The 15,610-nt window shown below is 36.2% G+C and overlaps 1 protein-coding gene across 4 annotated transcripts in view; it reads right to left on the reverse strand.

The window, feature by feature from the left end:
* The window catches only part of FGFR2 (fibroblast growth factor receptor 2), a 127,332-nt gene that overhangs the window by 64,911 nt on the left and 46,811 nt on the right, over positions 1–15,610 (reverse strand). For all 4 annotated transcript variants that reach the window (XM_081328966.1, XM_081328964.1, XM_081328965.1 and 1 more), the window contains 2 exons: positions 14,817–14,986; positions 1,532–1,655 (listed from right to left, as the gene is read on the reverse strand). In XM_081328966.1, the coding sequence (XP_081185092.1) occupies positions 1,532–1,655; positions 14,817–14,986 (294 nt within the window). The remainder of the gene's footprint in view (positions 1–1,531; positions 1,656–14,816; positions 14,987–15,610) is intronic.

Raw genomic sequence — 15,610 nt, forward strand, 5'->3', positions numbered from 1 at the left:
GCTTATTTTACATAAAAGCTCATGAGTGCTCTGAATGAAAGAATGCATCTTTCCTCCAATACTGTCACTTCAATTAGAAAATAATTTGGTAATTGTAATTCTTTTAAAATGTTATATTTAATTCAGCTATGGCCACATAGCAATTTTAAGAAATAAGAATCCCGGTTTACATGATGATGAAGTGGGAGCAGTGAATTATGGAGCTTTGACAGAAGTGGGCATGGACCATTTATTAGTCTTCTTATTGTGGATGAACTGAGCTAAAATGATGTCGGGAAAGTGCTTATTTTTCAGCTGGTTTTTAATTAAGCCCAGAATTATATATAGCTTTTAAATGATTCCAGGCATCCATAAGCTGCTTTTAATTAAAATGATGTTAATTTAAATGATGGAATTAAACAATTCCACTATTTCCAAAGTGTTCTCATTACTATTTTTATATTTACTTCTATCTACGTACTTATGAATAACTATATTCCAGTCTTATCTTCATATTTTGTAAATTCAAAATTACTAAGAATAATTAATTTTTTAGAAAACATTAATCCTTCTTAATACTATAAATAGATCCAGAAATAATACATCAATCTTCTATGGCATCTTTAATAAACATGCAATATATTTCAGCCTAATTTAAAACCTCTTTCATTTTAAACTCATAATTTTGTAGTACTAAAATATTAACTGTTCTAGATCCAAAACCAATACTTGATTTCCTATCCAAGAACCTTTTATAAATTTACTCTTAAAAGTGTGTTGTATCTCCTACAAAAAATTGGAGCTGCATTTCCTGTATCGTAACTGATCTTTTGTTTAGGTCATTTAATGTAATTTTCAGGGGAAAATGTCTGTATTTCAATAAAATTAATATTTTTACCCAAAATGATATTTCTTAATAAAATGTTGGGGGAGAAACCCACATGTAAAGAAAAAAAAGTTCAGATTCTTCTTAGGTGAAAAGATTATGAACTCCAAATTCTATTTCCTTCATTATAAAAAAATACAAGCACCTGAATTTGGTAAGATAGTTAAGCAATTAACTAGTTAATTAACTAGTTAAGCAATATACACAGCCACACTCCCATATACATTTCTTCCATTAAAGGTCAAATTCTTGGAGACTGCCTGGACAAGTCCCTGAAGTTTTCTTGGCAAGGTTCCTCAGAAGTGGTTTGCCATTGCCTCCTTCCTAGAGCTGAGAGAAAGTGACTATCTCAAAGTTACCCAATTGGCTTTGTGCCAAAGGCAGGACTAAAAGTCATGGTCCTATCGTTTCTAGCCTGATGCCTTAATTAAAGATAGATAGATAGATAGATAGATAGATAGATAGATAGATAGATAGATAGATAGATAGACAGACAGACAGACAGACAGACAGACAGACAGACAGACAGACAGACAAAGACAGATAGACAGACAGGCCCTTATCGGGATATTTTATACTACACATTAACAATACCTTTAGATTCCAAAAGTAAATCATTCTAAGATGTATATTACTTTTATAAAAAAATATATTACAGCCACTTACCAACAACATCAAGGTGATATGTGTGATTGATGGATCCATGGATATTCTCAACAATACAGGTGTAATTTCCTTTGTCTGATGGGACAACGCTCTCCATTATAAGACTCCAGTGCTGATTCCGTACCTGACAGAATTGTTAAAAAAGAAAAGAATTTTAAAAAGGACTAATTTTTTTTTATTTCTGCTTATTAAGAAGGCTATGCTTGTCTTCTGAAAAGTTCCTGTAAGTGTTTTTTCCATCAATTCTGGTGGTCCCATGAGAAGTTGGCAAGATGGTTGTGTGATGTCAAGTTGTTGTTTTTTTTCCTGGGCTTTTATTAAAAATCAAGCCTTTGATTGCTCAAAGTTTGGCTGTTTTTCTTATTTTCTGTTACTTTATTTTATTTTTTATTTATGTTTAAGTATTTTGTTGTTTTTTTAAAGTTTTGGGGGATTGTATACCACCTAAAGTCATGCTATGAGATGGCCAGGTATATAAATTTGCTAAATAAATGTCGATAAATAACGAAGTCCATTGCATATAAAGTAGTCTAGTCAAGGTACTTAACTTTGCTAAAATACATTATATTTATCTCGTATATGTAATTACAAATTCATACTATTGGCAAAAGCTGACGTATGTTGCGGAATGGTACTATTATTCAAATGACACAATTTCAGATTTAACCAACATTCAGGAATAATACACATTCCTTCCTACGAATTAATCCATTAAATTGCATTTACTGTAATAATTATGACCAGCTCTTCCTCTATACAAAAAAACAAAGCCGCATATAAAAAATCTTGCATTTCTGGAAAATAGCTGATCCAGAATCCAGTTCCCCAGTGTCTTAATTTTCTCTAGACTGAGCCTTAAGTGGTTGTTTTTGTTTTGAATAAAACAGCAATCAGTCAAGTATTCTCCAACTCATAGAGAGTTTCTGCTTCCCAAAAGTGCTGATAAAATATCATGGATCATCCTCCAATGTTCCCTGACCTCAATATAAAGCCAAGATTCAAAGCAAACAAAAATATTACTAGAGAATTTCTGCTTCTCTTCCAACCCCCGTAATTTCTACTAGCTACAGAAGATAATACCATATCTTTGTCTTTTATTAAAGTTTTTATAGTGTAGGACATTTTGTCCTTATTCAAAATTTTCCCATAATATAATTTTTATATATGACTTCTTTTACATATATGTTGCCGGAACTTAAGTCATAATACTATGCATATAGCCTTTGAAGCTTGAAGGCATTGAAAAGAAAAGTTCTTTTTTATTTACACATCTTTTTTCACACATGAATATAATAGATGCTGAATAAAAGATAATGATTGTCTTCATAACATTAATCTTGGGTTTACTTTATACATTTTAGCTTTTTATTAAGCACCAGGAAATAGTCAGTGAGCAATCAAAGGCTTGGTTTTTAATAAGCACTGTTTCTGCAATAGATCTATCTTTCCTTCTATGACTCAGATTGTACAAATGTAAGGTAAATAGTTAAAAGAGTTTACCTACAATCAAGTAAGGAAGATGTAGATATAAGGAGTCCATAAACCATGCACATATTCTTTGTACATGAAATTTAAGCCAAGTCACTAGCAATTATTCAGGGGCATTCTCTTGACTGAATCTATGTGCAATGAATCTGGATGGAGTAGGTGAATTGGGTGCATGCAGCATTACACAAGGGATGAAACAATAGTGACAGAACGTGATACACTCAACTCCCTACTGCAGCAACTCAGAATAATGAAAGAATATGCAAGGCCATGATTTCATAAGCAAGAATAGCAATAGCACTAACAATAGTATTTAGAATTATATACACTTCATGGTGCTTTACAGCCCTCTCTAAATGTTTTACAGAGTCAGCATATTGTCGCCAAGAATCTGGATCCTTATTTTATAGACCTTGGAAGGATGGAAAGCTGAGTCAACCTTGAGCCAGTCAGAATCGAACTCCTGGCAGTGAGCAGAGTTAGCCTGCAATACTGCATTCTAACTACTGCACCACCATACTCTTCAAGCTTACTCTGTGCACTAAATCCAAATATCCTGGCACAAAATCTATAGGAGCATAAGTACACTGGAAAATATTTCAGGTGAGTGCCAACTATTTCTCACTACATTTTCAAGTTTTTGCTATTTTTAATATACTGGGCTGCCATACATTATACTTCCATAGTCAGTGTGCTACTTATATAGTCTAAGATACAGGTACGATGCAATCTGACACCATTATTATTGCTTCCATAAATACTGCATACTCCAAAGAGCCAAAATTTACAAGAAGCCAAGTCATAAGACTTAACAGAAGAACAAATTAATTTAAGTTTCATAGATCTAATACTTTCATAATGCTTGTTGCTCAATATCTATAAATCTTCTTTCAATATAGTAACTTTTAATTTGGTTTATGAAGCATTTCTAAAGCATTCTTACTGCTCCTGCTCCAATGATACATTTAGTCTTTATGACAAGTCACCCCCAAAAGAGTTTGATTGTATGAAATTCATTCTGAGTGGGTTAAACCTATCCCTATACTAATTGAACATATCAAGAGGACTTCTGACTACAATGTTAACTAATTCCTACTTCTCCCAATATCAGTATGAAACTATAGAGAGACCTCATGAAACAGCCCCTTGCTCGTCATCTTTAAGACTGTTTCCAAAAGTACAGTTGGAGCAGGAATGTTACATAAATGCTCTACATAAATAAACTAATAATCATAAAGTCATTCTTAAATTATAATACATCAGAATCAGGAAGAAAAAAAATAGCAACTTCTGGGGGAAAAATCATAATTATTCAGATGTTATAAGATTGCTTTCCTTGGCCTGGATATGGAATTGGCAATTTGCTGGCCTCTAGCTGTTTTAAACAACTCAATTTTGAGCTGTTGTCCATACTACGGACATAGTTCCAGAATGCATTTTCCCTGTAAGATATTTTTAAATAACTAATACCCAAGACAAATCTGATTTCTTTGCTGTATCTAGTATAAAAATAAGAAAACAGGCTATGACCTGAGCAAGAGATTATTCCAAGGTTTGGAAAGATAATGCCATCACTTGCCTTGTGCATAAATAACATGGATTTTTGCTGCCCAGTGGAGGGAGAAAACATTGGTAAACTGAGAGTGCTCAATAAGACTTAATAGTTTTTCTCTACTTTGGTTCACAGCTTAAACCTATTTATTTTCCTGCAAAATGTTTATGATGCCTGTAAAGAAATTACATTTATAATTTGTCAAGTTAACCTACTTGTTGTCAAGATAAAATCCTAACAAGATATATCTTTTTCCCCACTGACAGCAATGTTAGTACAGAGCCAAGCTGTTAATCAGTTAATCAATCCTCAAATATAACAAGCTCAGCATTTTACCAAGATTAAGCAGCGTTAATTCTACTTTTAATCTTTCTGCATTACTTTCTTCTAAAACTTTCAGTTTCTTAAATGCTCTGTGATATTACATGGAAGTCAAAATAGCCTGGCATTCATAGAAAATATGGGTGTCATTGACTAGATCAGTCTTTCTTTAGCATTATACTAAGCGTGGATGGTGAAAACTGCAATCTGAAAATGGTTCCTCAAAAATGCAGTGATATAGAGGATAGAATTTTCACACAATTTTGAAGTCAATATACTCAGAAGTACATACTGTAGACACTCCTGATTTAGCAGTTAATCTTGTTTAGCAACCATTCACAATTACAATAGTAATAATATTTTTTAAAAAAAATATTTACTGATCAATGTATATATTTACAACCAAATTTAGTGTGCCTGACAACAGAAGCCTTTGGTGTGAAACTGATTAAAGTCTGATCCATTTCAGGTAGTAACACCAGCTACCCAGAGGGTTCTAATCAATTAATTAAGATCAGGGAACTGGGCTTGTTACTGTGGTTGGCACTTTTAGGGACTCACTATGTGGTGGGGGGGGGAAGCAGTCAGGAAGAGATAGCTTTTTTAAGCAAACTCTCCACCTGTGAGGAGGGGGAAAAAGGAAGGAGGTGGATCAGGCACATGACACTGTACAAGAAAAAATTAGTTGAATGACATGGCAGCAACTAATGATGTTTGCATTCTCTCTGTGTGTGTGTGTGTTACCTGTTTACACCAGATATGTGTGTAGGAGAGAGAAAATAAGGCAGATAGCTGGGCATAAGCTATTCATGCCACAGTCTTCATATATGCAGGCTGCAGGTTTAAAGAACTCTTTCAGAGTTCTGTTTTGATATTTACATATAGCTCATTTCAACATTCTGTTTCTGGGATTTGGCATTGATATTATCCTCTTCATTATGATTTTGTAGTACCCTAGTACATACCTATTCAATTAAAAAAATATAGAATTAAGAATACATATCATAAAAAGAAGAATGAAATCTTTAAGGTCAAGAGATGTATCTGGATCAGCTGGAGACAAGACCATGAGCAATTAGCCTATTTACAAAGCTAACAATATTGTATCATACTGTGACATTTGCCCTCTGCCTGACAGACTGGAAGAACAGACAAATGTTTTAATTAAAAAGGGGAAAGGTGGGGGAGGAGGATACTCTGATCCCCTTATCTGATTTTGACAAGTCCTGAGCTCAGTTCATCTTGGTAACTCCAAATTCAGATAATAGAACTTATTCAGGTAGCTAAGAGCATATATTTTACATTTGTCAAATATTTATTTATTTTATTTATTTTAATTCCATTTATATCCCGCCCTTCTCCGAAGACTCAGGGCAGCTTACAAGCTTAGCAGTAGCCTTCATTCTATGTATATGCCTGCTTATTAGGGCTTTTGCCCCCCCAAGCGGCATTATTACAAAGTCAGCTTATTGCCCCCAACAATCTGGGTCCTCATTTTACCTACCTCGGAAGGATGGAAGGCTGAGTCAACCTTGAGCCTGGTGGGACTCGAACCTGCACTAATTGCAGGCAGCTGGTGTTACTTAAGGAGGCATTAGCCCACTGCTCCACCAAGGCTCTTTATTTATATTGCATCATATTGCCAGGGAACCTCTCAACATCTCCTCCTTACGACTTGCCTTATCTGACTCCAAGATATGTCAGAGCTTAATAATTAGAATAAAGTCAGCCCACCTTTCCTAGAAAAGTGCATGTTACGGCTGCACAAAACAGTCAAAAAAATTTGCAAAGTTGATTTTAACTAGGCTTTCTAAAAAAAATCCTAGTTCTAATTGCAATCCTTGTTTTCAATTTCTTACTTAAACCTAAGCTTGGAAAAAAATGGCATTAGGCCAGCGGTAGGCAACTTTGGCTCTTTTATAACTCGTGGACTTCAACTCCCAGAATTCCTGAGCCAACTATTGGCTCAGGAATTCTGGGAGTTGAAGTCCACAAGTCATAAAAGAGCCAAGGTTGCCTACCCGCTGCATTAGGCAAAGTACAGATAATCCTCAACTTACAACAGTTCATTTAGCGACCATTCAGTTACAACAGCACTGAAATACATGACTTACGACTGTTTTTCACATTTATGACCCTTGTAGCATCCCCATGATCACATGATAAAAATTCAGTTGCTTGGCAACTGACTCATATTTATGAGGGTTTGTGGTGTCCCAAGGTCATGTAATCACCTTTTGCAACCTTCTGACAAGCAAAGTCAATTGGGAAGCCAGATTCACTTAACAAACGTGTTACTAACTTAACAGCTGCAGTGATTCCTTTAACAATGGTGGCAAGAAAGGTCATAGAATGGGGAAGAACTCACTTAACAAATATCTCACTTAGTAACAGAAATTTTAGGTTCAATTGTGGTTGTAAGTCAAGGACTATCTGTAATGCTAAATCATGGTAAGAACACAGAGATGGCACATTTATTTCCTATCTCTATTTAGATTAACATCAGACTCGGTTATATAGCATTGTCATGAGGACTGATGAAGGCAAGCAAAGATAAAATTTAAAATGAAGTTTTTATACTATTTTGAGCACAGGCGTGTATGTATGAGTGTAATGATGAAACTTCAGAATAAGATTTTTTTTTTACACAGAAAAATGGTTGAATAAAAGGGTCAATTCTGAGCGCCAAAGAATTGAGGCCTTTGAACTATGGTGCTGGAGAAGACTCCTGCGAGTCCCTTGGACTGCAAGGCGATCAAACCGGTCAGTCCTAGAGGAGATCAATCCTGACTGCTCTTTAGAAGGCCAGATCCTGAAGCTAAAACTCAAATACTTTGGCCACCTAATGAGAAGGAAGGACTCATTGGAGAAGAGCCTAATGCTGGGAAAGATTGAAGGCAATAGAAGAAGGGGACGACAGAGAATGAGGTGGCTGGATGGAGTCACTGAAGCAGTAGGCACGAGCTTAAATGGACTCCAGAAGATGGTAGAGGACAGGAAGGCCTGGAGGAATGTTGTCCATAGGGTCGCGATGGGTCGGACACGACTTCGCAGCTAACAACAACAACAACAACAACAACAAAAGGGTCACGCAGGTATACTTTAGAAAGGATAAGATGACATTTGACACCCCGTCCACCAGTAAATCCAACTGAATTTAAGGTGACTAGTGACAATATATGGGATTATACTACTTGTCACATATATTGTCTACACATTTTTACCATGCTTAATCTCTTTACCTTGGATTTAATAAGTTACTTTCTGCCTAGAAACAACATGAAAGATTATTAGAACCACAATCAAGCAGTGCAGTATAGATAAAAAGAATCTTCTTAAAAGGCTGACTTTCTACAAAGTATGTGGCTCTTACAATTTTTTATCTACATACTGAAAACTATCAGGTATTTATCCAAGCTAAAGTTTAGTGAGCAAAAGGGTTGTGGTAATGTAACTTATCAAAACACAGCTGTGGAAACAAACACCCTTTTTAATACCACAGTAGAAACTGATAGACCGAATTTACTTTCTGGGAGGTGGGAAAGTAGAAAGAATAGTTCACTTTTAGTCCTGTACATTATCTTGCTAAGGTCCACATAGATGTGGGGAGGGGTGCAGGGAGAGAAAAGAGCGTAGAACTTCTCCAACAGACATGCAGTCTGGTGTGTAAGGCAATGGTGTGGACAGAACTGCACACATCAACTTGGAAGAGAAGGAAAGCAGCAGTCTTTTATAATACGACCTTGGCATGTATCTTGGAAAACCTAAGAGTTTCCAAATGTTTAAAAAAACAGGCAGAGTCACTGTCTGAAGAAAAATTAATACTTCCCGGTAGCAGTTATTTGTACTTTTCATCCTGAAATGGGAGAGTAATCAAACAAAAATAAGCAAATAAATAAAGCACCCGGAGGCTCCAACTGGTACAGAATGCAGCCGCGAGAGTTGTGTTGGGAGTCTCCCGATACTCCCATGTTACACCTCTGCTCCGTGAGCTGCATTGGTTACCAGTTGTCTTCCGGGTGAGATTCAAGGTGCTAGTAATGGTGTTTAAAGCCCTACATGGCAGGGGTCCGGAGTACCTTAGGGAACACCTGCTGCCGGCGTCTACTTCCCTCCGCCCTGTGCGTTCCCACAGAGAGGGTCTCCTCAGGGTGCCACCGGTCAGAGAATGTCGACTGGTGGCCCCCAGGGGGAGATCCTTCTCTGTGGGCGCCCCGGAGTTATGGAACCAATTACCGGTTGAGCTCCGGACGGCGCCCGATCTTCGCTCCTTTCGCCGCGATCTGAAAACATACTTGTTCGAGCAAGCCGGCCTGGCCTGAGGGGGGATTGGTGGGGTCTTTTTACTATTTTTATTGGGGTTTTTACCATGTATTACTGTATTTTTAATCGGGCATGTATTTAATTATTTTTTATTTTTTGTAAATCTCTGTGTTTTATTCTTGCCCTGTACACCGCCCTGAGTCCTTCGGGAGAAGGGTGGTATAGAAATATTAATAAATTAAATTAAATTAAATTATGAGGCCATGTTTTAAAGGATGTTGCTTTCTAGAGGGACAGGCTGAACTAAATTAAACAAGGGAATTATAACAAAGTTTTCTTATAGTTTCTTTGACAAAACAAAAAGCGGGATATGCAGGAGACGAATAAGGGGGGGGGGAAATGAAGCCGCAAACACACGAGTAACTAGAATTGTAACATCAGTAAGTCATTGTAACTTCAGATGTACTGTATCTTTTTATAGATATTATAAATACTTGGCTTATATGGTTTATAAATACATTTCCTAGAAATATCACATACCTATAAAACATATGGAGGTACTCACTACCCTGTTTTGTTAAAAATGCCCCAGACAAATATTTATTCATTCTTTGCGCACTTATGCATATGGAAATGTATATATATGCATGTATGTCTAAATTCTGTATAACATACCGCTCCTAAGACTTGAGGCAGTTTATAAGTTCAAATTAAATACATAGTATGATGTTTCCCCATTGTTCAGAAGAATATTATCCTCTAAAGCTAAGAATATTCATATTCCATTGAAAGCAACAAACATGTATATGTATTTATGTTTATTTGAATTGAAATCAGTTAACAAACATTTGCTGATAAGAATCAGTGAAGAGGCATATTCAGTACAAGTCTGATTCCCTTAATTGGTTTGAATTTACCCTGTTATCCCTAAGACAAGTGGCTCAGGCTGAATGATAACCAATTCATTTATGCTTTTCAGTACTTGGAAATACAAAAGCTGTTCCCAGATGCCCTCTCACACTTTATGATGTAAGCAAATGTAGATATAAATGTCTATTTCATTAATTAACATCCATGTGCAACATTTACACACCTTGGAAAAGCTGTAGAAACTATGGCCACAGAGGAGAAAAAAATATTGCAATGCCTGTCTCCTTTTACGTTTGCAACTGGAAAATTTGAGAGTTTCTCAGATTTGTGGTAGAAGCCTATGTTGTATTTTAGTATGGAAACCATGGACATCAATAAACAGCTAAAAAAATGACTAGCTATTGTAGGTTTACCAACTGATACAATATATTTATGTACTTGTTCAAATATATATTGACATATAATGAGAATACTTAAGGGAAGTTGGCAGTTGAGTTTCAAAAATCCTTTACCAGATGTATGGATTTTCACAATTTCTCCTTTTATTAAGGAGAAAGGATAAGGAAATAATTGTACCCTGACAATGCAGGAAAAAAAGGTAGAAATTTCTGGGAGTTAACCAAAAGAAACCAAGGATTCAGGACAAGGCAAATTAAAAGGACAAAGTATAAAAGCAATGAAATCATATTCAAAGAAAAGACTCAGTGGTGTAGCTCAATAATTTAGTTGTCTGAATAACCAGAGCAACAGAATCAAGCAAAAGGCTGATATGTATATCTTAGGAAGCAAGCTAAACTGAAATCAGATTATCTGTCTTGGTATAAGTCAGGTAAAAAGCTGACTTATAGAGTATATATCGTTAATGACATTTGTTTATTTGCTTGCTTGTTTTGGCCACAGATCAAAGAGTAGACTTTGTCCAATCCCCCTTCAAACTTCTGACATAGCTACCCTATCCGCAGTATAGATGAAGAACTTCTAGGTGGTTCAGAATGAGCTGGCTTCCTCTCTTTACAGTCTCCTATGATAATAATAAAATAATAATAATAAACCTTTATTGTCAAAGTACAACATGTGTACATTGAGATTAGCTGAGCCTCCCCCTGTGCTCTCTCCCCCCAACACACAGTGACAACAAACCCTCCATCCCACCACACTATGATAAACACATCCTTACAGTTTCAAGACATCTACTGTAGGTGTCCTGATGGACCACCGCTTAAGTGTGAGTCAGCAGTGTGGCGCAACTGCCCAAATCCCCCAACACAGTCTTGGGTTGCATCATCATAGGGATAGAATCAAGATCAAGGGAAGTGATAGTACCATTCTATATCATACTGGAATAATGGATCCAGGTCTGGCCACCACGATAGAAAAAGGGTGCTGAGGTCCTAGAAAGAGGGCAAAGAAGAGCAGCGAAGATGATAAGAGAGGTAGGGAGTCTAAATCGTATGATGAACAACTAAAGGAACTTTGTTTTTGCAAAGAGAAGAGAAACCTGAGGAAGACATGATAGCAATATAGAGGGTTGGACTAGAAGACCTGTAAGGTCCCTTCCAACCATATAATTCTATATCATGCCAAATACCAAAGGTACAGGCAAAGGGGTAAACTAAGTTAGCAACTGTTCCACACCTACAGGTTCAACTTGTTTCTCAACTCCAGCCCCAATTTCAGCTCATACAACCCTAAATTAGGGTTTATAACCCTAAATTAGGCTCCTTCTAAGATACAGTATGCCTCACCCCCACCCTTTCCAAGAACAGTTCACTGCCCAAGACTCCATCAAGCCTCTTAGAGCAACCAGACATTTCTTCTAATATCAGGAGAAGAAAAGAGGTTTCAGATGACTCCAAATCAATTCCAGGCTCTGTTCACAATTCCAAGTCCCATTCTTCAGCAGAAGCAGCCAAAGGACTAATTTCAGCAGGTACCACATGAAATTGTCCTGCAAACACACCAGCCAGCCAAGCCACAGAGTATTTGGTCAGTACTCCTGGGTATTGGTTAGTTACCAAGGAGAGCAGGTCACAGGGACAACCATTGTCTTTATAAGAATAACAACCATTGTATAGGTATTCATGATTCTGCTTTCATAATTTGAGTATTGTGCTATCCCAGGGCAAGTTCCAACTATTTCATGTGTATGTGTAGTATCGCAATGCACATACAAGAGACTTGGGCTTCCGTTGACATGATACAAAGCTGTTTTCATCCTTCGCCTCCCCTCTTGACCCTGTGCACAGCCTGTGTAACTAAAAGTAAAAAGGATTTCTAGGGTACATTCTTTGCTTCTTTTTTTTTCTTTATGCAGGCAACATGAAAGTAATGGAAGAAAAGCAATTTGACTAAATTCTTTTTTTTTTAATCCTGACCTCAGTTTAACCCTCCATTTTCTTGACAGTCTAGCTAATTTTTCTAATCAGTAACTCAGAAGTTAAAGAGAGATGACTAATCTGATGCTATGAAAATTTCAAGCAAGGAAGGATCTTAAGTAATTGTGATTACCTCTCAAAACTTTGTTTTCCCATCTATTTCACAGGCCATAAAATTCATAAAATAAGTTTTCCTGCTGTTTTATTCTGTAATTTTGTCACCAAGCCATACGTTTTTGCTCTACTCTATCTCTCCAAATTGGAATATTCCTGGGTGCCATAGCTCAAAAGTATAAACTGTTAAGAACACTTTATTGAATGTTACTGCCAAGTTCTAATTTATTTTCTTTTTTGATTTATCATTAAACTCTTAAAACCAGAAAGTCACTAGTTACAACAGATTTGGATTTTTGATAATTTGGCTTTACAAAATCTATAAACAGAAAACAAGTAAAATTCTCCAGGTGAAGACACACAACATCTACTTCATAAATGTAACTACAAATGAGACCATTATCAGCCAAGAGGGATTTGAAATGTGAGATCTGAATTCAGTTGGAAGCATAGCCAAAAGAAGTACATTGAATGAATTCAGCTATATACTGAATCAAAATTATGGTCCATCTAGCTGTCTGCACTGACTGGCAACAACTCTTTTATATTTTAAAATTGGTCATTTTATTCCTGCTACCATGATTCATATTAGCATGAACATTCAAATTTATTAAATTTATATACTGCTCAACTTCCAGAGGCTAGGTGGTTTACAAGATCAGAAATCAATACACACATACACACAAACACACACACCAAACCCGCATACACAAACTGGCACAAGACAGAACAGAATCCCTGTGAATAACACAAGGGAAACAATATACTGGCCAACACATTCCTTGGCTTCTGCCAGGCACTCTGCCCTATTTGCAGATATCATTCTACAAAGTAAATTATCTACTCCACGCACAATGGGAATTTCCAATAAATTTATCTGAGCCTCACAGACAATCATTAAAAGTAAAATGATTGGTGGTTGCAACCAGTGCTTTGTTTGGCTTCTCATATGATTGGCCACAAGTACTTTAACAACCATTTTCTAAATATCCATAAAAGGCTCTCAGTATTCCAACATGCCCCAAAAGAATGGGGATGCCATTTACTAGGACATAACAGAGCCTTTCTACGTACAAAGTACGTATGTGATCATTGGATATTGCCGTTCTTTCAAGGGTAGCTAAATACCAATGGATATACCACAGATTATTTCTGTTGGGACACACAGAGACACCCTGTCCACCAGTGTGCAGAACATAAAATAATAACATTTGATCAGGTTACATGTATGGAATTTGATTTTCCAGCATACTGCAATGTTTTATGCATGAACCTTTCACCTTATCTATGGCAAGATTTTCACAAGACATAAATAATAATAATAATAATAATAATAATAATAATAATAATAATAATAATAATAATAATAATAATAATAATAATAATAATAATAATAGTTTAATTTCTATACCGTCCTTCTCCCGAAGGACTCAGGGCGGTGTACAGGGCAATAAATACAATAAACATACAAAATACAAAAGTTAAGTTAGAATTAAATATTAAGCCCAATTACAGTAAAATTAATTAAAATTAATAATTAAAATTCCCAAACCCATCAGACCAGGCCAGCTGATTCAAATAAATAAGTTTTTAGACAGCTAGCAATCCCTTTTGAGACTATTCCAAAGTTGCCCATGGCTTCATCAGACAGGCTTAAAGTCTGACTAAAAATTTTGGAACAGCTTTAGTCCAACAGATAACTGACTCATCTCTCAGAATGGTCAAATGAACTCACAAATTTTTGGAGACATTGTAATATATGTGAATTTGGTGAATTCAACAAGTTCAATATGTTATTCCAAATCAGTAATCAGAGCCTTGGTGGAGCAGTGGGCTAGTGGGCTAATGCCTCCTTAAGTAACACCAGCTGCCTGCAATTAGTGCAGGTTCGCATCCCACCAGGCTCAAGGTTGACTCAGCCTTTCATCCTTCTGAGGTAGGTAAAATGAGGACCCAGATTGTTGGGGGCAATTAAGCTGACTTTGTAATAATGCCGCTTGGGGTGTGTGTGAAAGCCCTAATAAGCAGGCATATACATAGAATGAAGGCTACTGCTAAGCTTGTAAGCCGCCCTGAGTCTTCGGAGAAGGGCGGGATATAAACGGAATTAAAAATAAATAAATAAAAATAAATGATCAATCAGGATTTACATATAATGAGCCAGTTCAATTGTGAATTGTGCAAATCACACAATGCCAACCCAAGAGGAAACAATGAAAATTTTCTGATCATCAGTCTCACGGATCTCTTCTATATCTCTAAAAAGTGTCTTGAAAAGTACTGTCATAAACAAACCTCTTACCTTATATCCACCAATCCGGTGCTCTTGCTTAAATTCTTTTCCATTTTTTAACCATCTCATGGTTGGTAAGGGGTTTCCTGCAGCTGGACAACGGAATTTGACTGTGTTAGCTGCTGGAACAGCATGTAAGCGCTTCTCCATTTTGTCAGTGTGTGTCCATATAGGTCCTTCTATTTTAAAAAAATGAAGAGAGAAAGGAGAAAAAAATTACTCAATTTCTGTAAACTAAATTCTATAAATTCCAGGCCAGAAACTTCACAAATGAGTGAAATTCCAATGAGACATGAGATTTTAAGAAGTCAAACTGATATTTTACACTGTTGATTTATGTTATCTCTGAAAACTCACATAGGCTATTGACAACCTTAGAACCCTAGACAAAAATCTAGATCAGGGGTCTTCAAACTTGGCCCTGACTAAGGAATTCTGGGAGTCAAAGTCCACAAGTCATAAAAGGGCCAAGTTTGAAGACCCCTGATCTAGCCAATGTCAGGTAAATTATTACTTATGATTCATGGCTTAAGACACTTAAAACACAGTTCAAGAATGAAACATCTTTAAGCTTAAATTAAACAAAAGTTCCCTTAAAACTGGTCTATTACATTAAAATTGAGTTTACAACACCTCTTTTGAAACGTTGGCCTTGATTTTATTGAATCTATCATCTTCTGAATAACCACATTGTGGACTGTTCTGGCAAAACTGTTATTTAATCAACTAGTTTTGATCTCCAAAGTTCTATATGACTTGGTACCCAGGTGCTTATGGAAATGTTTATTTTAAACAGATCCTAT

Source organism: Vipera berus, assembly GCF_964194415.1.
Source record: "Vipera berus genome assembly, chromosome: 5".
NCBI classification, from domain to species: domain Eukaryota; kingdom Metazoa; phylum Chordata; class Lepidosauria; order Squamata; family Viperidae; genus Vipera; species Vipera berus.